The 27,450-nt window shown below is 45.5% G+C and overlaps 1 protein-coding gene across 3 annotated transcripts in view; it reads left to right on the top strand.

The window, feature by feature from the left end:
• Positions 1–27,450, top strand: part of NOX4 (NADPH oxidase 4) — a 310,753-nt gene that overhangs the window by 74,629 nt on the left and 208,674 nt on the right. For all 3 annotated transcript variants that reach the window (XM_068266792.1, XM_068266790.1, XM_068266791.1), the window contains exons 5-6: positions 2,316–2,413; positions 11,716–11,743. In XM_068266792.1, coding sequence (XP_068122893.1) covers positions 2,316–2,413; positions 11,716–11,743 — 126 coding nt within the window. The remainder of the gene's footprint in view (positions 1–2,315; positions 2,414–11,715; positions 11,744–27,450) is intronic.

Here is a 27,450-nt window from a genome sequence, read left to right as displayed (position 1 = left end):
ACAGAAGGATCCACCGCCTCTACCGCTGGGGCGAATGCGATCCAAACAGACAGAGCGATTCACTATCAGCAGAAGGGACAAATAGTGTGTGATATTATTGCCTGGAGCTCTAGCGTTTTGTTTTTTTCCCTGAGTCAATACTTCCTGCAGATTGCGGATGATGTCACCGCCTGGCTATACGTCCACAGCAGATGGGAGAGCCACAATAAGTCATTATCTAGCAGTTGATACTGAAGTCATTTATCTGCAGACAGTGAAGTCATGTGACCCGGGTGGCTGGTGACAGTACATAGTGCAGACCTATCCTTTCTCACAGGCCTCGATTTTCCTGCCTGTTGTATCTCATAGTCAATGCACTCCCTCTATGCAACATCAAGCCTTTAACCACTTGAGGACCGTAGGCTTACACCCCCTAGTGACCAGGCTATTTTTTTTATCAATTAGGCCACTTTAGCTTTAAGGCCAAGCTGCAGGGCCGTACAACTCAGCACAGAAGTGATTCCCCTCCCCCCTTTCTGCCCACCAACAGAGATTTCTGTTGGTGGGCTCTGATCCCTCCTGAGATGTTTGTTTATTTATTTATTTATAAATATTTATTTCCTTTTTTTAAAAATAAATGTACCCATTTTTCTTTTATTTTTGTTTTCCTCCCTCCCCCTCGCCAGCCAATCACAGTGATCGGCTCTCATAGACATCAGCCTATGAGAGCCGATCGCTCTCTGTGACTCCAGAGGGGACAGCCATGTCACGCGGCTGTCCCCAGTACAGCGCTGTACAGTGTTATTAAACGGTGGTTTCTGTTTCTAACAGTCTCCTAGCGGCAATCGCCGATGGGAGACTGATGACGGAGTGGAGCATCGGCGCACGCGATCTCCTGCTAAACCCCGCCCCAGGACTTGACGCCAATTGGCGTTAGGCGGTCCTGGGGCTGCCAGCGCGATCACGCCCATCGGCGTGACGCAGTCGTTGTGTAGTTAAAGGCCCATACACATGGCGTACAAATGTCTATACAGACATGTGTTGAGCGACGGTTCGTGCGACCGATTGTGTGGACACGGCAATCGACAAAGAATGTCAGCAGACTGTCTGCAGACACAGCCATGTTTGAGCGATTCAACTGGTGAAGCTCTTGTGACTTTTGTCTCATGAACCGTCCCTTAGTCTGTTGGTGTCCTGTCGTGTGTGCGAAAGTCTTCGCCTACAGATAGCAGAGTCGCTACCATAGTACTAATACTATACGTAGTCTGTGGCAGACAGCTTCCCTCGTGTCTTCACTCTTTCTGTTGTCACATGTGTACAACTGCCACAAACTCTAATTGTCGCTGCCAAAAATACGCTGTTGTCTCTTGTCTGCCTCACAACTACAGACAAATCTATGCCGTGTGTATGGGCCTTAAGCCTCCTGTTGGTTTGTGTCACCAGCTGAGCCTCCATATGTAATAAGCGTAAGTGTTCACAGATGTTACAGCAACACAGCACTATCCGGGGATAGGAAATTGGGATTGTTCCTCAGTTCATCTGAGGATTCCTCATACAATAATGGGATTGATCTATTTGGGTTGGTTAGCCAAGACTTTATAACCACCTGTCCACTGTATATTGTGAACATCCTTCTCGTGCTACAAAACAGCTCTGCATAGCGCACAGGATCCCGACACCTATCCTGTGGTATCAGGTTCCAAGATATTAACAGAAGATCCTTTATATCTGTTTTATACCTGGCTAGTGCAATGCTCCGCCCCTATCCCACTGCACAAACCGTCATTCACATGACACTGTGGCAGGTGATCTCTGTGGAAGGGGATGCTGCTATTTTGGCAGTTGGAAACAGCTGTTATTTCCCACAATGCAACAAGGCTCCCACAGTGTGATATCTGTACCTTGTTGCTGACATCACACTGTGGGAGGGGTTTCACCACAATATCAGCCATACAGACGTCCCTGATGATCTGTCAGAGAAAAGGTAAATATTTCTCATGGGAAAGGGGGTATCAGCTATTGATTGGGATGAAGTTCAATCCTTGGTTATGGTCCCTTTTACATATTGTACATCTTAAAACTGGACCAATCCAATAGCTGCTGACTTTGATTGGCTCACCTGCAAGTGGGATTTTATATGGAATACACTTTCAGCTAGGTCAGAAAATTAGCATGTTATTGATTATCTCCACTAGGGACAGCCAAGAGCTCCATGGAGAGAACATCAGAGTTCAGAGTCTCTAAAGTAATTTTACAAGTCCATTTATACCTGTTCAGCATGTTATTGTGGTACTGAAGTAATGTCAGTAGTGATATCTCTTCTTGTTTCTTTGCAGCTATACATGTTGGAGCCCATGTGATCAATGCTGTCAACTTTTCCACTCACTACAGCAATGATTATATTGCACTAAATGTGGCGCGGTACAAAAACGAGGTTAGTATTGCACCACTTATATCCTTGTTATTCTGGCTATTCAATTTTAAAGCAAACCTGAACTGAAAATTAAAAGTCAAAATAAACATACACATTTATACTCGCCTCCCGTGTAGTCTACTCATCAATCTCCTTCTCCTCTCCTGCGTCCTGTTTGTCAACTGTGATTGATGGAATTTTCCGCCCTCCATTTTAAAAATGTAACAGCTTCTGGGTCAGCACACTGTTAAACTGAAATATTGCCCACATGAGCCATAGAGAAATATGGACAATACCTTGCACATCAGTTGTAACTGACAGCAAGGTCAACAGAAAGCTGCCTCTCTCAACATCTACCATTCAGGAACTAGGAGGGGCTATGGCTGAACTGCCACTCACCACCCTTCCCATGCAGGAACTAGGAGGGACTGTGGCTAAGCTGCCACTCACCACATCTACCATTCAGGAACTAGGAGGGGCTATGGCTGAACTGACACTTACCACCTCTACCATTCAGCAACTAGGAGAGTCTATGGCTGAGCTTCCATTCATCACTCCTACCATTCAGGAACTGGGTGGGGCTATGGCTGAACTGCCACTCACCACCCTTCCCACCCAGAAACTAGGAGGGACTAAGGCTAAGCTGTCCCTCCCCACCCCTACCATTCAGGAACTAGGAGGGACTATGACTGAATTACCACTCACCAGCTCTACCATTCAGGAACTGGGAGGTGCCAGGGGCTATGGCTATGGCTGCTATTCATCATTTCTACCATTCAGGAACTGGGTGGGGCTATGGCTGAACTGACACTTACCACCTCTAACATTCAGCAACTAGAAGGAGGCTATGGCTGAGCTGCCATTCACCACTCCTACCATTCAGGAACTGGGCGGAGCTATGGCTGAACTGCCACACACCACCCCTACCATTGAGGAACTAGGAGGGACTATGGCTGAACTGCCACTTACCACCTCTACCATTCAGGAACTAGGAGGGGATATGGCTGAGCTGCCATTCACCACTCCTACCATTCAGGAACTGGGCGGAGCTATGGCTGAACTGCCATTCACCACTCCTACCATTCAGGAACTAGGAGGGGCTATGGCTGAACTGCCACTCACCACCCTTCCCACCCAGGAACTAGGAGGGACTATGGCTAAGCTGCCACTCTCCACATCTACCATTCAGGAACTGGGAGGTGCCAGGGGCTATGGCTGAGCTGCTATTCATCACTCCTACCATTCAGGAACTGGGTGGGGCTATGGCTGAACTGACATTTACCACCTCTAACATTCAGCAACTAGAAGGAGGCTATGGCTGAGCTGCCATTCACCACTCCTACCATTCAGGAACTGGGCGGAGCTATGGCTGAACTGAAACTCACCACCCCTACCATTGAGGAACTAGGAGGGGCTACGGCTGAACTGCCACTTACCACCTCTGCTATTCAGGAACTAGGAGTGGCTATGGCTGAGCTGTCACTTACCACCTCTACCATTCAGAAACTAGGAGGGGCTATGACTGAGCTGCCATTCACCACTCCTACCATTCAGGAACTAGGTGGAGCTATGGCTGAACTGCCATTCACCACTCCTACCATTTAGGAACTGGGAGGGGCTATGGCTGAACTGCCACTCACAACCCTTCCCACCCAGAAACTAGGAGGGACTATGGCTAAGCTGCCACTCCCCACCCCTACCATTCAGGAAATAGGAGGAACTATGGCTGAATTACCACTCATCAGCTCTACCATTCAGGAACTGGGAGGTGCCATTGCTGAGCTGCCTTTCAACCAACCCCACTATTGCTGAGTTGAAGGGATTGAGGTTGTGCAGACCGCAGGGGTGAGTCAAAGTTTGGATGTCAGGACCAGGAGACTGCAAGGGAAAGCTTATTAGTCCATTAGGATAAATACGTCAGCACTGCGGGTCATATAGCCTTGTTGTTAGGGTGAAAATTAAAGAGAGTCTGAAGAGAAAATGTTTTGCTATATTTACCTTTTAATTAGCTTCAGTACTCTCATTAGCGGTTAAAACCGCCGAAAAACGAGGGCTGCAGACCCCCCAGAGAATCTGGCCGGCGCTTCCTGGAAGGGGCAGAGCTCTCTGCTGTAGCTCTGCCTCTACTGATGTCAATCGCGGCGGATCGCCGCCTCTCCCCGCCCCTCTCACTCTTCCTTCACAGAGAGGGGCGGGGAGAGGCGGCGATCCGTGCAGCGATTGGCGGCAGGAGAGGCAGAGCTACAGCTCATAGATCTGCCTCTCAGGCCAGCACAATCCAAGACTAAGTTGGTCGTGGATGTTTGCCCCTCGTTTTTTGGCGGGGATGCAGCGGTTTACCGCTGATGAGACTTCTGAAGCTAAGTAAATGGTAAATATAGTAAAAAAAAAAATGTTTCAGAGTCTCTTTGTTATTTGCTAGCTTTTTGTAAGTCTTTATTTTTATCTTTTTTTTTTTTTGCCTGGAGAGACTTGAATAGGAAGCTGCAATTTCTTTATTTTTTTTTTTGTTCTTTAAAATGCTGCCTGCCTTCCCCCGCCTCTAATCTTTGAGGCTCTGGCCCAGAACACGTAGGCAGATCAGGCATTTGGATTCCGCTCTGACCCACTTGCTGCAGGTGCGCTGCAGGTGTGTGACCTAGAAATGACTTAAGCCAGAAATCAGTATGGCACACAGGCAGGCAACTTTTTCTTTTTTTTTTTAAAGAGGATAAAGATGACTCCATAGTCTATTCATTACAGCAATACTGACAGCAAGCTTGGCCGCCTCACAACCCCGCCCTGGATGGATTCTGCAGGCAAGCACTATCGATTACGATTTCTTCGGTTGCTGCCAGCATGGCTCCCAACTGTCCCTCTTTTGGGGGACAGTCCCTCTTTAGGAACCCCAGTGGCGTAGAAATAGCGGGTGCAGATTTTGCAACCGCATCGGGGCCCTTGGGCCAAAGGGGCCCACCCTCAACCACAGTATTGGCTATTTATTGGTGCTGTGCTGATAATATTCATTTCTGTAGATGCTTTGAATAGTATTAATCATTAACAAACTGTTCCCCATCCCCTTCTTGCACCTCTGGCACTGTGGTTGTCCTTGTTAGGTGTTGGTGTGCAGTATAAATTGTTATGTATGGAGTGCTTGGGGGGGCCCCAATGTAAAACCTGCACCGGGCCCACAGCTTCTCTGCTACACCACTGGGAACCCCTGCCTTTCTTCCTCATGTGTCTATGTAAATATATGTATTTTTCTACTGCAAAAATGTATTTAATTGGCTCTAAACTTTGTTCCCATCCTTTAAATTGATATACGGTATTTCTTATTTTCAAATGTTAATATGAAGCAAAATGGACCAGGATAGAAAGGACCAGTGTGGTTTGAATTATAAAACAACATGATTTTCTTATGCAATTTTTATAGTAAGGGTGACTGGGGGGGTTATAGGTGTGGAAGGGGTGTGGCTTAAGTGTCCCTCTTTCTGATCTCCAAAAGTTGGGAGGTATGCTGCCAGTTGTAACTGAAAGAAAAACTGATGTGCAGTCCAGTGTCCATCTTTCCCTATGGCCTCTTTCACACAATACGCTGAAAAACTGAAGCTTTTTAACAGTGCGCTGCTATGGAAATGTAAAATGCATCAACCTCTTAAAGGCCACGTCACACTAATTGGCGTGAACGCAGCGGCAGCCCCAGGGCTGCCTAATGACAATTGACGTCAAGTTGCAGGGAATCGCGTGGGCCCAGGGATCGCCACAAGGAGACAGTTTACATTGTACAGCACTGTGATCTACGGCAGCGATGTACTGGGGACAGCCGTGTCACTCGGCTGTCCCCTGGGGAGGCACAATCGGCTCTCATAGACTGATGTCTATGATAGCCGATTGCGGTGGGAGGGAGAGGGGAAAAAAAAGTAAAATTTAATAAAAAAAAACCCCAACAAATAAATGTATAAAAAAAACAAACAAACATGCTGGCAGGCTACGCATCACAATGCATTAAAACACATTGTTGTAAAAGGGGCCTAAATGGCCTGATGCAGAGCATGCTCCCCAAGTGACTGGCAGCCAATGGACTGACAGCAACGGAATTATGGCCCGTACTCACGGGCTGCAAAACTCGCCTGTCGCCAGCACACGTGAGCGTATGGGCGACAGGCCGGCGACAGCTTCTCGCCAGGTCCCTCCGCGTACACATGCGGAAGAGGGACCAGCGGCAAGGCGGAAGCTGTTGCTGACGTTCCTCCTCCCCCCGCCGGAAGCTCACCGGAAGGTCTGTGAACCTCAATGGAGGTTGCTGTCGCTAGTCCGCGTACTCACGCGGACTAGCGACAGTTGCGGCGGGGGGGCCAGCGGCGACTGTCGCCATGCGATTGAAAGTTTCAATCGCATGGCGACATAGCGACGGGCGACAGTTCGGGGGCGCGCGCGCGTGCGACGGCCCATACTCACGGGCGACCTGTCGCCGCAACACGCGCGCGCCGCGTGTTGAGGCGACAAAAGTCCCTCGTGAGTATGGGCCATAAGTGTATTGGCGTCTTTTAAATCAATAATAATAATAATAATCATCATCATCATCATGGACAGTCCCTTTCCTGACGCCTATCCCGAAAACCTCCTTTCCTGACACCTAACCTTAAAGAGACTCTGTAACAACAAAAACCTCCCCTGGGGGGTACTCACCTCGGGTGGGGGAAGCCTCCGGATCCTAATGAGGCTTCCCACGCCGTCCTCTGTCCCACGGGGGTCTCGCCGCAGCCCTCCGAACAGCCGGCGACTGTGCCGACTGTCATTTCAATATTTACCTTTGCTGGCTCCAGCGGGGGCGCTGTGGCGACTTTCGGCACGGAAATAGACGGAAATACCCGATCTCCGTCGGGTCCGCTCTACTGCGCAGGCGCCGGAAACTTGCGCCTGCGCAGTAGAGCAGACCCGACGGCGATCGGGTATTTCCGCCTACTTCGGCGCCGAGAGGCATCAGAGCGCCTGCGCAGGAGCCAGGAAGGTAAATAATGACGTCACCGCTGCCCGGACTGCACGGAGGGCTACAGCGAGACCCCCGAGGGACGCAGGACGGCGTGGGAAGCCTCATTAGGATCCTGAGGCTTCCCCCACCCGAGGTGAGTACCCCCCAGGGGCCGTTTTGGCGTTACAGTTCCTCTTTAAAGTGGATCCGAGATGAACTTTTACTCATTGCATAATTGTGTTCCTTTCCTATTGTTTATAGGGCATTCCTCAAGCCAAATAAGTTTTTGTTTTGTTTTAATACCCTAATTTTCAATAAACTAAACAAGCCACACCCACAGCTTCCCCAGAGTGCCTTGGCGCTTGCAAGGGATTGTGGGATTTCAGTCTGGGCAGGTGAAAAAGGTGTTACTAGCTATAGATTTCAGAGGCAGAGTTTTTACAATCTGAGAGCTGCAGTGCAGATACAGATCAGTTGCCTGTGTAATGGAGGAGATAAGAGTGGAGTTTTCACAGAATATGCAGATTAGCATGCCTAGATACAGATAAGCTTGCCTGTGTGTGTAATTGTGTAATAGTGACAAGCAGAAAACATGTCTGCTCCCATTGTATCACAGTAAAAAATATTAATATACTGTTGAAGCTGTTTGAAGATAGATTTGCTGTGTAAACTATCTAAACTTTAGATAAGATATATAGACAAGTCACTTGTTATGTTTAGTTTTTCATCTCGGATCCGCTTTAAAGAGACTCTGTAACAAAATTTTCATCCTTATTTCTTCTATCCTATAAGTTCCTATACCTGTTTGAATGTGCTCTGTCTAACTGCAGCCTTTCATATTTGCACAGTGGCTGTATTATCTCAGTTACATGATCTAATCTTCTCTCCTCTGTCGGATCTGTCGGGCTGAGGCAGTCAAGCTGGAATGTGCTGTGCTGCTTGTGATAGGATAGAAGCTATACACACCCTCTCCATGCCCCCTGCACACTCTGTATGACTCACACACTGAGCTCCTCTCAGCCTATCACTTGCTCTGTCTTTTGTTTGTAAACACTGCCTAAAACTGGCAATTACAAGCCAGGATTGCAGCAGGGAGTGGCAGAAACAGCACAGAGGGGCCCAGGAGAACATAATGAATAGAATGGTATTTTTTATTGTAAGAATTTTAGAGTACAGATTCTCTTTAAAACCCACCTTCCTGACGCCTAAGGACCCTTTTACACTTAAAGGACCACTATCGCGAAAAATGGTAACATTTTAGATACATGTAAACACATAAATAAGAAGTATGTTACTTCCAGAGTGAAATGATCCATAAATTACTTTTCTCCTATGTTGCTGTCGCTTACAGTAGGTAGAAATCTGACAGGTTTTGTTCCATCTCTTCATGGGGGATTCTCAGCATGGCCTTTCTGGTTTATAAAGACTCCCCTGAAAATAATTTATACAAAGATGCTGGCCATCCTCCCTGCTTGTTGTACACTTTTTTGGCAGTTGGACAGAGCAACTGCCATTCACTAAGTGCTTTTGAAAATAAAGAAAACCCTGAGAACCCCTCATGAGGAGATGTGCTAGTTTAAAACCTGTCGGTTCTGTCAAATTTAAACTTCCTACTGTAAGTGACAGCAACATGGGAGATAAGTAATGTATGGCTCATTTTACTCTGGAAGGGAGCTCTGTCTTGGGCTGTATGCTGGGGGAATTTATGTTGGATGGTGGGGGGATGACTATTGTAAATATATTGTAAATATGTTGTGCACTATATGTATTCCTGACGACGCTCCGCTTCAGGGGCGAAACGATCGTTGAGTGGCACCCCATTTGTACTCCTATGTCTCGCCTACACACTCTCGGTTCATGGTAATACCCAGCTACCTTCTATGAAGATGTATTAATACCTGACCCCTATACATGGTATACCTCCCCTAGTGGGCAGGTGTTCTATATATGTAAACAGTCAAGAAAAACGGCTTCTTTTGGTCAAGCACACTGCCCATCAGGATATTTTTGATGCAAACATATGCGAGATAGCTACACCCCATACAAATTGTTGGGAGGGATCAGCAAAGACCCTCGCTATAGTGTTGCAGATAATTGATGGAACATTGAGCTGCATATTTATGCGAACCAAATGACTGTTGCATTCGTCTACATGTATTGTGAAGTAAACCCCTCCTGATGATAACAGAGCAAGCAGACAGCTTGTATATGGAGTAATACAGGGGGAAAAGGGCTAATTTACCCACTTCCGGGTTTCGGGTGGTTTTGCTGATCTGTGCTGCGGGGGCTCTCCAGCCCGCAGCACAGATCAGATAGCAGCCAGGGCGATCAGACTTCCCCCCTTTTTTCCCCACTAGGGGGATGTCCTGCTGGGGGGGGGGGGGGGGGGGGCTGATCGCCGCCGGCTGTTTGCGATTGCGGGAGGGCTCTTCAAAGCCCCCCTCCGCAGTGCTTTCTGGCCTCCTTCCCCTTCCCTCTCTCTCCCTCCCCCTCTGAGCGGCGCAGGACGGATTTCCGTCCTGCGCAGCCTCAGATAGGCTTCAGCCTCTACGGCGCTGCTGCGCAGCAGCGCCGTATGTATGTAAACAGTGTTTACATTTACCCTGCGAGCCACGATCGGAGGCTCGCAGGGTGTTCACGGAGACACCCTCCGTGAACTGACATGGAACGGTTTCCATGGAAACCACTTCAGGATTCAGGGGCGTACTTATGCGTACGCAGAATCCTGAAGTGGTTAATCTCCTTTGTTTGTGTACATAAACGGTCAGGCCTCTGAAGGCAAAGTGTTTTACTGTTTATTTATCTGTACAATTTATTCGGTAGTGTGATATAATTTTACTCTGGAAGAAACATACTTCTTATTTGGATGTGTTAACCTGCCTGGCGTTCTGATAAGATCGCCAGGGAGGCTGCGGGAGGGTTTTTTTTTAATAAAAAAAAAACTATTTCATGCAGCCAACTGAAAGTTGGCTGCATGAAAGCCCACTAGAGGGCGCTCCGGAGGCGTTCTTCCGATCGCCTCCGGCGCCCAGAATAAACAAGGAAGGCCGCAATGAGCGGTCTTCCTTGTTTTGCTTCCCTCGTCGCCATAGCGACGAGCGGAGTGACGTCATGGACGTCAGCCGACGTCCTGACGTCAGCCGCCTCCGATCCAGCCCTTAGCGCTGGCCGGAACTTTTTGTTCCGGCTACGCTGGGCTCAGGCGGCTGGGGGGACCCTCTTTCGCCGCTGCTCGCGGCGGATCGCCGCAGAGCGGCGGCAATCAGGCAGCACACGCGGCTGGCAAAGTGCCGGCTGCGTGTGCTGCTTTTTACTTGAGCCGAATCGGCCCAGCAGGGCCTGAGCGGCAGGCTCCGGCGGTACTAGACGAGCTGAGCTCGTCCAGACCGCCCAGCAGGTTAATAAGTATTTTAAATTTTAGGATTTTCGCGATAGTGGTTCTTGAATCAGTTGCTCTCAGTTATAACCGAAAGAAAACTGATTTTCAAAGTAATGCCCATGTTTTCCTATGGCTCAGTTCACACTTAACGCGTTTTAACCGAAAGCTTTTTCACAATGCACTGCTATGGAAAAAATGCGTAGCAACGTGTACTAATGCACACTAACGCTTACCAACGCATTACGTGTAAAAGGACCCTAACCCTAAAACCCCCCTTCCTGACACCTAACCTTAAAACCCCCCTTCCCTACCTCTAGCGTTACAACAACCCCACTTCTTGATGCTTAATCTTAAAACCACCCTTCCTTATGCCTAACCTTAATTGCCCCCCCCGTCCCCCATGGCCCTACCCCCATCACAGATAATGTAAATACAAAAAAAGCTACTTTTCACAGACGCTAAATTTTACAATTTGAAAACGGAATATTTCAAAATGATTATTTTTAAAAAAAAAAACAGGAATATTTTGGTTGGATGATCCTGGCACACGCTATTTGTTGGGCGCCAACATTTCCCCTTCTGGCACCCAATCGCTGATATTTGCATTAGTGCCTATAGAGGCGCTCAAATTCTCTATAAGCCACAGCCCCCCCTATTCCAGGGAAATGCCTGTTATATAGACATTATAGCTGAATACAGGGAAAACAAGGGGATGCTCATTTCCCAGCGCCCATTCATCAAAAGAAATGACTGAACAATATTTGTCAGACATTTTATCCCGGAGATGACAGGAGATGGAGCGGCGTCGTGCTGCATAAATGAAGATTCATGTGGCGTGACGTGTCATTTGTCACTGTTTGCCTTGTCAGGGTTTCTGTGTCTCAATAATTAAATTTAGGCGCTTTAAGGAGTTTCTGATTGGATTCCTGACACAATGCAATTCCAAGCATGTGCTTCCATTATGATTTTTTTCTTTTTTTTTTTTTCTTCCAGGACCCCAGGAAAATTATCTTCACTACTGGTAAGTGGCCTGCTAGGGGATGTGGGATCTGGGCTAGCTTAATGACATTTGGCTTCTGGAGGCAAAGATTTATAGACTCTGTTCTTAAAGAGAACCTGAAGTGGTTCTTCGGGGACAGATGGGACACAGAAGCATACTCTCTGCCTCATGACATACCTCTGTGTCCCCCACTGCCGCTCTCTGTCCCCCCACCACCGCGCTGTAGCCCCCCGAGATAAGCAACAATATTGCTATTTCGGAGGGGAGAGGAATTCCCTGTTTAAAACACCAGCCAGGGGCGTTCCTGCAGGGTTTCCAGAGCTACCACTGGACAGCTCTCTCTCCCTGGACCCGCCCCCTGACGCTCCTCCGTCTTCTTGCACACTGTGAATGTGAGACGGTCTCTCATTCCAGCGTTGTGACCCAGAGGAGGTCACAAAAGTGAAAGTGGGCCAATGCGGCCCACAGGAGCGGCAGCTACCTGATCCTCTCAACCTCCTGGATCAGGTAGCCTATTTTTTTTAAATTTATGAGCCCACCTCGGGAGGAAACTTGTCTTGTCCTTGTCTTCTGCTTAGTGACAAAGACACGAATCACATGAAGGATGAGATCAAGCTGTGTATGATCTGGCTGGCTGGTGGCTGCGGCAGGCAGTGTGTCAGACCTGTTAACTGGTTATTAGTGGTTCTCATGGCCGCTGGATTGTGTTCTGACACAGCAGGAAGATTACAGGACAGACTTCTGGCTGACTCTGGGAAGAGACTGGAGATGATTTAGGGAAACGTGAGGCTTGCTGGGCTGTCTGTGTAACCTGTAGCAACACGTACATGAAAAAAAGATGCCATAAAATTCATGCACCTGGGAATAGCCGATAGTAGAGTGCCGGTAACATTTACCAATACCCTACTATTTACAGTGGTCATTTCTTTAGTGAAATACAGGGCTGTGGAGTCGGAGCAATTTTAGGTGCCGGGAGTCGGAGTCGGGAAGAAATGCACCGACTCCGACTCCTAATGAATTTGTAACCGAAATTAAAATAGAAAATATGATAAAATGTTCTATTTCTCACATAATAGTCATTAAAAATAGTGTTTATATACAGTATATATACAGTAATAGCTGTGCTCAGTCCACAAAAATGAAATAAACCAATCAAAATTAGTTACTTGTGCTGCTTCAATAAAGCAGTCCCCGTATTTTTAAAGTCAGATATACACATTTGATTGTGACCGTATATATGATGTGTACACAGGAATCTCTTATATATACTAAATAACGTCTATGCTGTAAGAATAAAGCCTGATGTGTAGCCGTGTCACTAATAGAGATGGTCAATGAGATGGAAATAATTCCGCATTGATTCTGATTTATGCAAATGTATGCACTCTCTTTGCTCATGAAATCCAATAATTTGATATGTTGTTAAAATTTGGTTTGGTGACTACAAATTAAAGGGTACCTGAGACGGATGAAAAGTAAAGTTTTATACCTACCTGGGGCTTCCTCCAGCCCCCGTCAGGCCTATCAGTCCCTCGCTGTCCTCTGCCACCTGGATCTTCTGCTATGAGTCCTGGTAATTCAGCCAGTCAGCACAGTCCAGCCACGTGTCGCTCCTACAGCCAGGAGCTTTCTGAACCTGCGTAATAGTGCTACGCAGGTGTAGTACGCTCCCGGCGGCAGAGTGTGTGCATGCGCACTACACCAGACTGGCTCAAGTACCTGGACTCATAGCAGAAGATCCAGGTGGCGGAGGAGGACTGATCAGCCTGAAGGGGGCTGGAAGAAGCCCCAGGTATGTACAAAACTTTAATTTCATCTGTCTCAGGTTTACTTTGTTACACAGTAGTACTATACTCTACATATGCTCTCCCCACAGAGCTGCAGGTAATCCACTGAGAATGTTGTGCACATTGAACACAGAGGTGTTGTCTATCACCCATAAACCTGGTTCAGATTGTACATGAAGAATGTGTAATAGAGGAAGAATCTCCTCATTCTCCTGCAGAGTACCTGCACATCATTCTTACATGTACCCATACTTACATTGCCTAGGGCCTGATCCATGTTCAGATTGTGCATGAAGAATGTGTAATAGAGGAAGAATCTCCTCATTCCCCTGCAGAGTACCTGCACATCATTCTTACATGCACCCACAGTTACATTGCCTAGGGCCTGATAGATGTTCTTTGTTCTGGTTTGTACCTTTTACAAGTACTCTTACCAAGGACTAGTTTTAGTCTAAAGGGAATAAATATAGTAGTCTACATATTCTTCTCACTTCAGTTGTCTTGTAAAATTCCTAAGCGTTGGCAGTTTAGAGACGAATTTCACATTACATACTGTTAATCAACAAAATTGTAATATGCAAATTAGAGGAGCCGGAGTCGAGGAGTCGGAGTCAGTCGGTGGAATCCTAAACTGAGGAGTCGGAGTCGGTGGATTTTTGGACCGACTCCACAGCCCTGGTGAAATATCAGTCATTTGCCTCAATTCTGGTAGCTTTGTGAGATAAATATTTTTTTGTAGGTAAAATACCTCATCAGGTTTCTTTTTTTAGCAATTCTGAAAGATTTTTCTCCATTTACGAACATGAGGTAAAACATGAGGTGAAACATGAGGTAAATGCATAAAGTGAGGTAAAACATGAGGTATTTCAGTGGTAAGCATACAGTAAATATATGATAGTAGTCTTTAATTGTCTTCCATAAGTTAGGATAGTCTTTGGAAGATGTTTTTTTGAGGGGGGAAGGTGTATTTGATTATGTAGCAACCTATGAAAAGTATATTTATAGGCATCCCTTATAAAAAAAATCCAGTAACTATTTGGAGTTTTATTTCTACTATTATTTTCTATTACACAGCCTGAATGGGAACAACACTAAAACAGTAATATGAACTCCACTAAAAACTGCAAAATGCATACAAACTGACTTTTCCTCCAGGTACAGGCAGGTCCTAAATGGATCGGTAAATTATGTGCTAACATGCCCCCTAATTTCCATGAGAAAAGCTATTTTTGGTAAATTACCTCATGAATTACCTCATAATTTACCACATGAGGTAAAACATGACTAAAACCTACCAGAATTGCTAAATGTCATTACCGCATGAGGTAAATCACCTCACATGAGGTAATTTGTTTGATAACCCTACCAGAATTGAGGCCTGTTACCGATATTTTCCTACGGCTTAACCTAACCCTACCCTCGCAAAGATCCCTCCCCCTTACGATGTTCTTTTTGTTAGCCACAAAATCAAAAATGTTTGTTTGCTGTGAAACCATAAATGTTTATTTGACACAAGATTTCTAGTACTAGTAGATAGCACTCCTCTCAATTCACCGTTGATGTGCCCAGGTTGCAGAAGCAGGCAGCACTCCTGGCTCCAGTGGAATTCCAAAACGTAAGGACCGGCACCATCAATTTATAAATGCTCTTTTATTATTTTATAAAGACACATTGACAAGGAACAGCAACGTTTCGGAGGGGACCCCCTCCTTTCTCAAGCCAGTGTCAGTGTCTAATAATACATGCATCTCATAACCTTTATATATCTAACACATCATGGAGTCTAACCTATCACATTGCAGCAGCGCCTATGGCGACCAATCCCCTCAGTGCAGTTCAGGCGGACCTGATGGGGGACTACATAGCTAATATGCTAATGTGTGCTTAGCCCAGCTAGCCAGTAATGCGCAGGCGCCGGGGGGAAGCGGCCGCGTCCGCGCGCGCATCCATCCGCGGCGCCGACCAATCAGCCGCGAGGAGGTGTTGTCCTCATCATGGTCACGTCTCCTTCTGGAGGCGGACCTGATGGGGAACCTCGCTGGCTCGAGAGCGCGGCATATCGCCGCGCCCCCAGGTCCTGACGTCACTAGAACACAGGGCGAAATGTAAACAAGCCGCCCACGTGTCCCTGGTGGATCGCAGGCGGACGCCAGCCGCCTCCCCCGCCCGCACAACACGAGACAGATGACCCCAAACGTCACACAACCTGTACAAAGCTATAAATCATAAAATCGGAAATACAGATACATCTGTGATTACTAGTATAAATAATATATAGGGGTCAGAGGGGAATATCTCAACAAAGATTAAAGTAAATACATAAAGATGAATAAGAGGTTCCTTTTGATTAAACAAGAAAAATATTTCAACCATAATGGAACTAACCTAATTAATAACAAAATGGACAAAGTAATAAAAATAAATATAAAATAAATATAAAATAAAGTGAAAAATAAAGTAAAAAATAAAATAAAAATAAAAAATAAATAAAAATAGAAAAATAAAAATATAAAAAAAAAAAAAAAAAAATATAAAAAATAAAGAATGAATAGGATAATTAAGGGATTATTCAAACTAATGGTTGCATGTCATATTCCCTATTCATACCCCTGGGTTCTAAGGTATCTAATCTCCTTATCCATACTGCCTCCCTATATAATAGTTTTTTTAACCTGTCCCCACCCCTTCTTGGTATGGGCACTTGTTCTAATATCTGGAATTTCAATTGGCTGACAGAGTGACCAGCAGATAAGAAATGTGACGACACTGATAATTCGTTATTTCTATTCCTAATAGTACTTTTGTGGGATGCCAATCTGGCCTTAATGGGTTGAGTTGTCTGTCCAACATACAGAAGTCCACATGGACATTTTAAAGAGAACCCGAGGTGGGAATTACTTTTACTATTGGGGCACAGAGGCTGGTTGTGCGCACTAAGACTAGCCTCTGTTGCCCCATCGTGTGTCTCCATGTCCCCCCTGCTCGCCGCTATACCCCCCGCATTGCTGGCGACACGCAGCGTGTCGCCAGCTCAATGTTTACCTTGCGCTGTCAGTCAGCGCTGCTCCCCTGCCTCCTCCGCATCGGCGCACCCGCCCTGTCCCTTCCCTCCCGCTGATAGGAGGGAAGTGACGCGGCGGGTGGCGCCGATGCGGAGGAGGCGGGGGAGCGGCGCTGACAGACAGCGCAAGGTAAACATTGAGCTGGCGACACGCTGCGTGTCGCCAGCAATGCGGGGGGTATAGCGGCGAGCAGGGGGGACATGGAGGCACACGATGGGGCAACAGAGGCTGGTCTTAGTGCGCACAACCAGCCTCTGTGCCCCAATAGTAAAAGTAATTCCCACCTCGGGTTCTCTTTAAGGCATAGATTACATAACGGGAATTACAGTCAAAATGACCATGAATTTTAAATGATGTACCCAAATGGGGATGTCTCACTACTGGGCCTCTAATAATACTATGACAATTAGCACAATTCATACAGGGGTAGGTCCCAAATGGGCGGTTAGAGATAAGATTGCGGGGTTGTGAAGGACCCAAGTCAGCTCTCACTAACTTGTCCTTCAATGTGGGTGCTCTTTTATATGACATTAAGGGAGGAGTCTGGAATTCCACCACATTGGGTAGACCATTCCTTAGAATATTCCAGTTACGTCGAATAACTTCCGCTATCCTATTACTATGTATATTATATTGTGAAACAAAAGGAATCCTCTTATTGTGGCCCCTCCTGCGGTTAGTATTATCTGATTGAGCTGTCTCAAGTCTAAGTCTTGCTCTGCCCAGTAGGTGTTGGGGATATTGTCTATGTCTAAACTTGTGTTCCATTTCATCTAGTCGTTGTTTTTTCCAATACTGGATCACCCACTATCCGATCAATGCGGGAAAATTGGCTGCTAGGAATGGATGAAAGTGTAGACGGAGGATGGAAGCTCTCATAGTTTAGTGTAGAATTGACATCCGTGGGTTTTACGTACAAGTCTGTGCTCAACCCCCCATTGGATTTTCTCACAACCGTATCTAAGAAGCTAACCTCCTCCTTATCAAAATGAACAGTTAACCTAATAACCGGACATTTAGAATGTACTTGGTCTATAAATTCCATAAGGCTCGAATGTGGCCCCGCCCACACGCAAAAAACATCGTCAATATATCTGTGCCAACAACGGGCAAATGTAGTAAATAATGTATTAGTATAAACGAATGATTCCTCATAAAGGTTCATAAAGATGTTTGCGTAGGACGGGGCCACATTCGAGCCCATCGCCGTACCCCTGATCTGTAAGAAATATTCATCTCCAACTAAAAAGTAATTGCATGTTAGTACCAGCCTAAGTAAGTCACAAAGAAACTTAATCTGATCTCTATCATAATCCGAGGCACAACTCAGTATGTGTTCGACAGCCTCCACACCCCCATCATGAGGGATGGAGGTGTAGAGGCTCTCCACATCTAGGGTCACCAACAATGCCCCTTCAGGTATAGGGGAAAGCCCACAAATTGCATCCAAGAACATTGATGTATCTCTAAGATAGGATTTTCCGGCTACCACAAATGGTCTTAACATAATATCCAAATATTTAGCTAGGGGGAAAAAAATGGAGTCAATGCCCGCCACTATCGGGCGCCCTGGTGGGCGCTGTTTATCCTTGTGTATCTTTGGACATATATAAAAAACTGGGATTATGGGATCTTTCTGTATCAAAAAATCAAAAAGTTTATCATCAATGATGTTCTTGTGGTGGGCTTGTTGTAATAGCTCCAATATTCTCTTTTGGAAATGTGATGTCGGATCCTGAGGCAACTTCTGGTATGTTAAAGTGTCTGATAACAGGCGGTTCATCTCACTCTTGTAGTATACGGTATCCATAATCACCACCGCTCCCCCTTTGTCTGCCTGTTTGATAGTGATGGCTCTATTATTTGTTAATTCCCCTATTGCAGTACGTTCTTCTGCTGTAAGATTATGTTGGATTCGAAATTCTCCATAAGGGTGTGGTCTAGATATTATGGAATCCACTTGTTGTTTAACTGTTGATACAAAATTCTCGATTATCTGGCAGGTAGGGGGGGAAAAATTGCTCTTTGATCTCAAGGTGGTATCACTCAAGGATAAACAATTATCATCGGTAGGCCTCGGTGGGAACCAGCATTCCCTCGGTATGCTGAAGTAATACTTGAGCCGAATGTTTCGAAAAAATCTGTGGAGATCAATATCCAGATCAACTGGCTGTGGCCAGTGGGTAGGGGCAAAAGAAAGACCCCTCTCCAACACCAGCTGCTGAGCAGTGGACAAAGACATTGAAGAAATGTTAACAACAATAGATTTATTTATCTCGCATTGGTCTTGACAGGTCTGGCTTGTTTGGGCTTTTGTCTCAAGCGATCTTTTATGTTTCCTCCCGGCCCTGCGTTTTCTTCTGCGCTTGACGGGTGTTCCGAAGATGATTGGGAAGATGGGAGTAAATCTGTCGAGTCCCCCCGTTGTCCACGTTCATATGGCTTTGGGCGAGCCTCTCGTCGTTTTCTAGACTGGGGTTTTTGCCAACTATACATGTAACCAGTTTGATAGTCGGACGCATCTCTTTGGAATTTCTGTCTTTTTATGATTTCAATACTCTTTCTATGGTTCTCCATCATAGTTTTCAACTCGACTACAAATCTTGCATAATCATCAGAATTGGAGTTGTCAAATAGTCTCTGTTTCAAGTCATCGATCTGAGTTCCAATTTTAGGAAGTTCCAGCATGATGCGATCAATTGTAAGCAGCATGGCATCGAAAGACGCCTTGTTCCATATCATAGTCCATGTCTGGCAAAAATCATTGTCCGTGGGGAACATGAGAGGACTCACATTAGATCTAATCCCTCTGGGTATTCTACCCACTCTCCGATATTCTGCCAAGGTAGTGGCATGTAATTCCAAAGAAACCTTTAGTTTGGACAATCTCTCCAATTGTTTCTTGATAGCTTTATCATCTGCAGTATTAAGGAATGCCACTTCTGTTGTAACTTGTGACATGATCCTGTCCGTATCCTCTGATGTAAACGAGAAAACAAGCTTGCTGAGATCCGCTTTCTCCATGATATCCAAGGGTGCAAATCTTTGTGCTGTAACCACTTTTCTAGTACTAGTAGATAGCACTCCTCTCAATTCACCGTTGATGTGCCCAGGTTGCAGAAGCAGGCAGCACTCCTGGCTCCAGTGGAATTCCAAAACGTAAGGACCGGCACCATCAATTTATAAATGCTCTTTTATTATTTTATAAAGACACATTGACAAGGAACAGCAACGTTTCGGAGGGGACCCCCTCCTTTCTCAAGCCAGTGTCAGTGTCTAATAATACATGCATCTCATAACCTTTATATATCTAACACATTATGGAGTCTAACCTATCACATTGCAGCAGCGCCTATGGCGACCAATCCCCTCAGTGCAGTTCAGGCGGACCTGATGGGGGACTACATAGCTAATATGCTAATGTGTGCTTAGCCCAGCTAGCCAGTAATGCGCAGGCGCCGGGGGGAAGCGGCCGCGTCCGCGCGCGCATCCATCCGCGGCGCCGACCAATCAGCCGCGAGGAGGTGTTGTCCTCATCATGGTCACGTCTCCTTCTGGAGGCGGACCTGATGGGGAACCTCGCTGGCTCGAGAGCGCGGCATATCGCCGCGCCCCCAGGTCCTGACGTCACTAGAACACAGGGCGAAATGTAAACAAGCCGCCCACGTGTCCCTGGTGGATCGCAGGCGGACGCCAGCCGCCTCCCCCGCCCGCACAACACGAGACAGATGACCCCAAACGTCACACAACCTGTACAAAGCTATAAATCATAAAATCGGAAATACAGATACATCTGTGATTACTAGTATAAATAATATATAGGGGTCAGAGGGGAATATCTCAACAAAGATTAAAGTAAATACATAAAGATGAATAAGAGGTTCCTTTTGATTAAACAAGAAAAATATTTCAACCATAATGGAACTAACCTAATTAATAACAAAATGGACAAAGTAATAAAAATAAATATAAAATAAATATAAAATAAAGTGAAAAATAAAGTAAAAAATAAAATAAAAATAAAAAATAAATAAAAATAGAAAAATAAAAATATAAAAAAAAAAAAATATATATAAAAAATAAAGAATGAATAGGATAATTAAGGGATTATTCAAACTAATGGTTGCATGTCATATTCCCTATTCATACCCCTGGGTTCTAAGGTATCTAATCTCCTTATCCATACTGCCTCCCTATATAATAGTTTTTTTAACCTGTCCCCACCCCTTCTTGGTATGGGCACTTGTTCTAATATCTGGAATTTCAATTGGCTGACAGAGTGACCAGCAGATAAGAAATGTGACGACACTGATAATTCGTTATTTCTATTCCTAATAGTACTTTTGTGGGATGCCAATCTGGCCTTAATGGGTTGAGTTGTCTGTCCAACATACAGAAGTCCACATGGACATTTTAAGGCATAGATTACATAACGGGAATTACAGTCAAAATGACCATGAATTTTAAATGATGTACCCAAATGGGGATGTCTCACTACTGGGCCTCTAATAATACTATGACAATTAGCACAATTCATACAGGGGTAGGTCCCAAATGGGCGGTTAGAGATAAGATTGCGGGGTTGTGAAGGACCCAAGTCAGCTCTCACTAACTTGTCCTTCAATGTGGGTGCTCTTTTATATGACATTAAGGGAGGAGTCTGGAATTCCACCACATTGGGTAGACCATTCCTTAGAATATTCCAGTTACGTCGAATAACTTCCGCTATCCTATTACTATGTATATTATATTGTGAAACAAAAGGAATCCTCTTATTGTGGCCCCTCCTGCGGTTAGTATTATCTGATTGAGCTGTCTCAAGTCTAAGTCTTGCTCTGCCCAGTAGGTGTTGGGGATATTGTCTATGTCTAAACTTGTGTTCCATTTCATCTAGTCGTTGTTTTTTCAATACTGGATCACCCACTATCCGATCAATGCGGGAAAATTGGCTGCTAGGAATGGATGAAAGTGTAAACGGAGGATGGAAGCTCTCATAGTTTAGTGTAGAATTGACATCCGTGGGTTTTACGTACAAGTCTGTGCTCAACCCCCCATTGGATTTTCTCACAACCGTATCTAAGAAGCTAACCTCCTCCTTATCAAAATGAACAGTTAACGTAATAACCGGACATTTAGAGTGTACTTGGTCTATCAATATATCTGTGCCAACATTATTTACTACATTTGCCCGTTGTTGGCACAGATATATTGACGATGTTTTTTGCGTGTGGGCGGGGCCACATTCGAGCCTTATGGAATTTATAGACCAAGTATATTCTAAGGAATGGTCTACCCAATGTGGTGGAATTCCAGACTCCTCCCTTAATGTCATATAAAAGAGCACCCACATTGAAGGACAAGTTAGTGAGAGCTGACTTGGGTCCTTCACAACCCCGCAATCTTATCTCTAACCGCCCATTTGGGACCTACCCCTGTATGAATTGTGCTAATTGTCATAGTATTATTAGAGGCCCAGTAGTGAGACATCCCCATTTGGGTACATCATTTAAAATTCATGGTCATTTTGACTGTAATTCCCGTTATGTAATCCATGCCTTAAAATGTCCATGTGGACTTCTGTATGTTGGACAGACAACTCAACCCATTAAGGCCAGATTGGCATCCCACAAAAGTACTATTAGGAATAGAAATAACGAATTATCAGTGTCGTCACATTTCTTATCTGCTGGTCACTCTGTCAGCCAATTGAAATTCCAGATATTAGAACAAGTGCCCATACCAAGAAGGGGTGGGGACAGGTTAAAAAAACTATTATATAGGGAGGCAGTATGGATAAGGAGATTAGATACCTTAGAACCCAGGGGTATGAATAGGGAATATGACATGCAACCATTAGTTTGAATAATCCCTTAATTATCCTATTCATTCTTTATTTTTTATATAGATATTTTTTTTTTTTATATTTTTTTTTTTTATTTTTTTTTTTTTTTTATTTTATTTTTTACTTTATTTTTCACTTTATTTTATATTTATTTTATATTTATTTTTATTACTTTGTCCATTTTGTTATTAATTAGGTTAGTTCCATTATGGTTGAAATATTTTTCTTGTTTAATCAAAAGGAACCTCTTATTCATCTTTATGTATTTACTTTAATCTTTGTTGAGATATTCCCCTCTGACCCCTATATATTATTTATACTAGTAATCACAGATGTATCTGTATTTCCGATTTTATGATTTATAGCTTTGTACAGGTTGTGTGACGTTTGGGGTCATCTGTCTCGTGTTGTGCGGGCGGGGGAGGCAGCTGGCGTCCGCCTGCGATCCACCAGGGACACGTGGGCGGCTTGTTTACATTTCGCCCTGTGTTCTAGTGACGTCAGGACCTGGGGGCGCGGCGATATGCCGCGCTCTCGAGCCAGCGAGGTTCCCCATCAGGTCCGCCTCCAGAAGGAGACGTGACCATGATGAGGACAACACCTCCTCGCGGCTGATTGGTCGGCGCCGCGGATGGATGCGCGCGCGGACGTGGCCGCTTCCCCCCGGCGCCTGCGCATTACTGGCTAGCTGGGCTAAGCACACATTAGCATATTAGCTATGTAGTCCCCCATCAGGTCCGCCTGAACTGCACTGAGGGGATTGGTCGCCATAGGCGCTGCTGCAATGTGATAGGTTAGACTCCATGATGTGTTAGATATATAAAGGTTATGAGATGCATGTATTATTAGACACTGACACTGGCTTGAGAAAGGAGGGGGTCCCCTCCGAAACGTTGCTGTTCCTTGTCAATGTGTCTTTATAAAATAATAAAAGAGCATTTATAAAATGATGGTGCCGGTCCTTACGTTTTGGAATTCCACTGGAGCCAGGAGTGCTGCCTGCTTCTGCAACCTGGGCACATCAACGGTGAATTGAGAGGAGTGCTATCTACTAGTACTAGAAAAGTGGTTACAGCACAAAGATTTGCACCCTTGGATATCATGGAGAAAGCGGATCTCAGCAAGCTTGGTTTCTCGTTTACATCAGAGGATACGGACAGGATCATGTCACAAGTTACAACAGAAGTGGCATTCCTTAATACTGCAGATGATAAAGCTATCAAGAAACAATTGGAGAGATTGTCCAAACTAAAGGTTTCTTTGGAATTACATGCCACTACCTTGGCAGAATATCGGAGAGTGGGTAGAATACCCAGAGGGATTAGATCTAATGTGAGTCCTCTCATGTTCCCCACGGACAATGATTTTTGCCAGACATGGACTATGATATGGAACAAGGCGTCTTTCGATGCCATGCTGCTTACAATTGATCGCATCATGCTGGAACTTCCTAAAATTGGAACTCAGATCGATGACTTGAAACAGAGACTATTTGACAACTCCAATTCTGATGATTATGCAAGATTTGTAGTCGAGTTGAAAACTATGATGGAGAACCATAGAAAGAGTATTGAAATCATAAAAAGAGAGAAATTCCAAAGAGATGCGTCCGACTATCAAACTGGTTACATGTATAGTTGGCAAAAACCCCAGTCTAGAAAACGACAAGAGGCTCGCCCAAAGCCATATGAACGTGGACAACGGGGGGACTCGACAGATTTACTCCCATCTTCCCAATCATCTTCGGAACACCCGTCAAGCGCAGAAGAAAACGCAGGGCCGGGAGGAAACATAAAAGATCGCTTGAGACAAAAGCCCAAACAAGCCAGACCTGTCAAGACCAATGCGAGATAAATAAATCTATTGTTGTTAACATTTCTTCAATGTCTTTGTCCACTGCTCAGCAGCTGGTGTTGGAGAGGGGTCTTTCTTTTGCCCCTACCCACTGGCCACAGCCAGTTGATCTGGATATTGATCTCCACAGATTTTTTCGAAACATTCGGCTCAAGTATTACTTCAGCATACCGAGGGAATGCTGGTTCCCACCGAGGCCTACCGATGATAATTGTTTATCCTTGAGTGATACCACCTTGAGATCAAAGAGCAATTTTTCCCCCCCTACCTGCCAGATAATCGAGAATTTTGTATCAACAGTTAAACAACAAGTGGATTCCATAATATCTAGACCACACCCTTATGGAGAATTTCGAATCCAACATAATCTTACAGCAGAAGAACGTACTGCAATAGGGGAATTAACAAATAATAGAGCCATCACTATCAAACAGGCAGACAAAGGGGGAGCGGTGGTGATTATGGATACCGTATACTACAAGAGTGAGATGAACCGCCTGTTATCAGACACATACCAGAAGTTGCCTCAGGATCCGACATCACATTTCCAAAAGAGAATATTGGAGCTATTACAACAAGAATGAATGAAAAACTGCACGTACTCAACCACGTAGTGAACCTGTGAACTGCAGGGCAGGATTGACGGCACAAAAAAAATCAACCAATTGCCAAAATAATAATAAGTGCCATCACTCTGCAGGTTATGAAAATAGAAAACCCTTTATTTGTGAAAATTTGACACACAATGGGAAACTATAATACCAATTAAAAATTCTGGAGCGCTCCACAAACAGACATGCCGCAAACCCACTCTCAAACTGCCAACCACACAGGGGTACCGGTACCACAACTGAATAACTGCCCTGCGGGAGGGAGGAGCAGAGCGGGGATGCAGTCCGTCTGCGGAGTGTCAACTTCCTGCTGTATGGAGACAATATGGCTGTGAAGTTGTTTAGGTACTGACATAGGGTAAGTGTGATATCTTCACCCGCACTGCGGGACTCACCACTTCTTCATCCAGCTGTCGTCCTAAAGTTACTGCTGTGCGCACATAGGACACTGTCACTTTTTCGCCGGTCCTCAATCCGTAAGGAGAGGTGCCCGGCCACATAAGTCCAGAGGCAAGCCAGCAATGCCACTATTGATTTCCAGCACGAGACACTCCAGGAGGCTCCAAGACGAACATGCGGGATTGAAACCCCGCCCACCTACGCGTTGCGTCCGCCTTCTACGGACTTCAACTGGGTGTAGCTGGTTACATTGTAACACTTCCCCCTATATCTCCGTGTCAGGCTGGTCCCTCCTCCTCCATCACCTCCTCTTCCGATTGTAAGATACAACATCACGGAAGCTGTGTGCACAACACAGTGTGCGCTGAAGTGGGACAAAAACACATACTTCCCATTACAACAGGGGTAAGGTGGGAGCCGGGTTCTTCCTCAGTATTAGATCAAAGTTCAGCATGATAGCGCCAGATGTTCCATATTAAGACCAACCTGTATTTTATTTATAATATTTATAAACAGGGTTTCAGAGGAAAGGTGCAAAGTCCAGATCACTATTAAGACCAGCAGGTTCAAGAGCATTTAAAATATAAATCCAACGGCTTTCCTTCTGTAACAGGGTCTTCTCTCTGTCTCCTCCCCTTCCCTTATCGGGCAGTTTATAAATACCCCTAAACTTAAGGCCAATGGGGTCACTCTTATGTGCCGCTCCAAAATGCTCCGCTACAGTGCTCCTGAATTCTCCATTCTTCTGTTTACCACATCTAATATCACTTAGATGTTGTCCAATGCGTTTCTTTAACGCTTTTGTAGTCATGCCTACATATATCTTTTTACATGGGCAGGTAAGCTGGTATACAACCCACTCAGACCTGCAGTTAATGAAGCTCCTGATTTCCCACTCTTTATCCCCCGTAGAATTCAAAAAGGTCTTTGTCACATCAACATGCGAACACACCGAACATCCTCCACACTTGAACATTCCATTAGGGGCCCTACCTCTTAACCAAGTGCCAGCAACATTTGCCGTCACCTGGGAATGGACCAAGGTGTCACGTAGGTTTGGTGCCCTGCGGGCCACCATCAAAGGTCTTTCGCCCACTATTTTGGACACCTCAGGGTCAGTTTGCAGAACCCCCCAATGTTTGGTGAGAATTTCCCGGATTTTGTGCCATTGGCTATTAAAGGGGCTAATAAATCGGGTAACCTTTGATGCCGTACCCCTATCTCTAATGCCCTCCCCCAGAAGGCTCCGCCGGGGCATATGGATGGCCCTATCTATACTGGAGCACAACGTGTCATGGTTGTATCCCCTATCACGAAAACGCTCGTACATCTCTCTGGCTTCTACCCCAAAATCACATTCCCGCGAACAATTGCGGCGAATTCGCAAAAATTGACCGGTAGGTATACCGTCCTTGAGGCTGCGTGGGTGGTGGCTGGTGGCGTGGAGGAGGGTATTGCCTGCTGTTGGCTTACGGAAGGTCCTGGTAACCAGACTTTCACCCTCCATCCAAATCCACAGGTCCAGAAAAGAAATACCCAAAGAACTACATGTATAGGTAAGGTTGATGTTTCTCGCATTTTGGTTCAATGCATCAATAAACAACTCCAACCTTTCTTCACCTCCACTCCACACCACCAGCACATCATCCATGTATCTAAGCCAAACCCGAACGTGTTGCTCAAACATCTCCATGACATAAACATCCTGGCGCTCCCACAAACCCAGATGTAAACAGGCATAGGCAGGCGCGCACGCCGCGCCCATCGACGTACCGCGTACCTGCCTATAGTGGGAGCTACCAAAAAGAAAACAGTTGTGCTCCAGTATGAACCGCATGGCCCGGCTGATGAATTCATTGTGGGCGGTCAAATCTGGGTAGGCATCGTGCAGAAAAAATTCCAAAGCGGCTAGGCCCATCTCATGGGGAATTGACGTGTAGAGACTCTCCACGTCAATCCCCACTAAGATGTCACCCGCCTCAACCTTGACCCCCTCCAAATTCCTCAGAACGTCCCGAGTATCGAGAACGAATGAGGGCAAAGAAGACACTATATCTCGAATCTTGGCATCAATCCATTTTCCCAATCGTTCAGTGGGACCATTAATGGCGCTTACAATAGGGCGCCCTGGGGGCTTATTCAAGTTTTTATGGACCTTGGGAATAAGGTAAAA

This window comes from Hyperolius riggenbachi, chromosome 2 (assembly GCF_040937935.1).
Source record: "Hyperolius riggenbachi isolate aHypRig1 chromosome 2, aHypRig1.pri, whole genome shotgun sequence".
Lineage (NCBI taxonomy): Eukaryota > Metazoa > Chordata > Amphibia > Anura > Hyperoliidae > Hyperolius > Hyperolius riggenbachi.
This window is presented reverse-complemented; position numbering and strand designations above follow the sequence as displayed.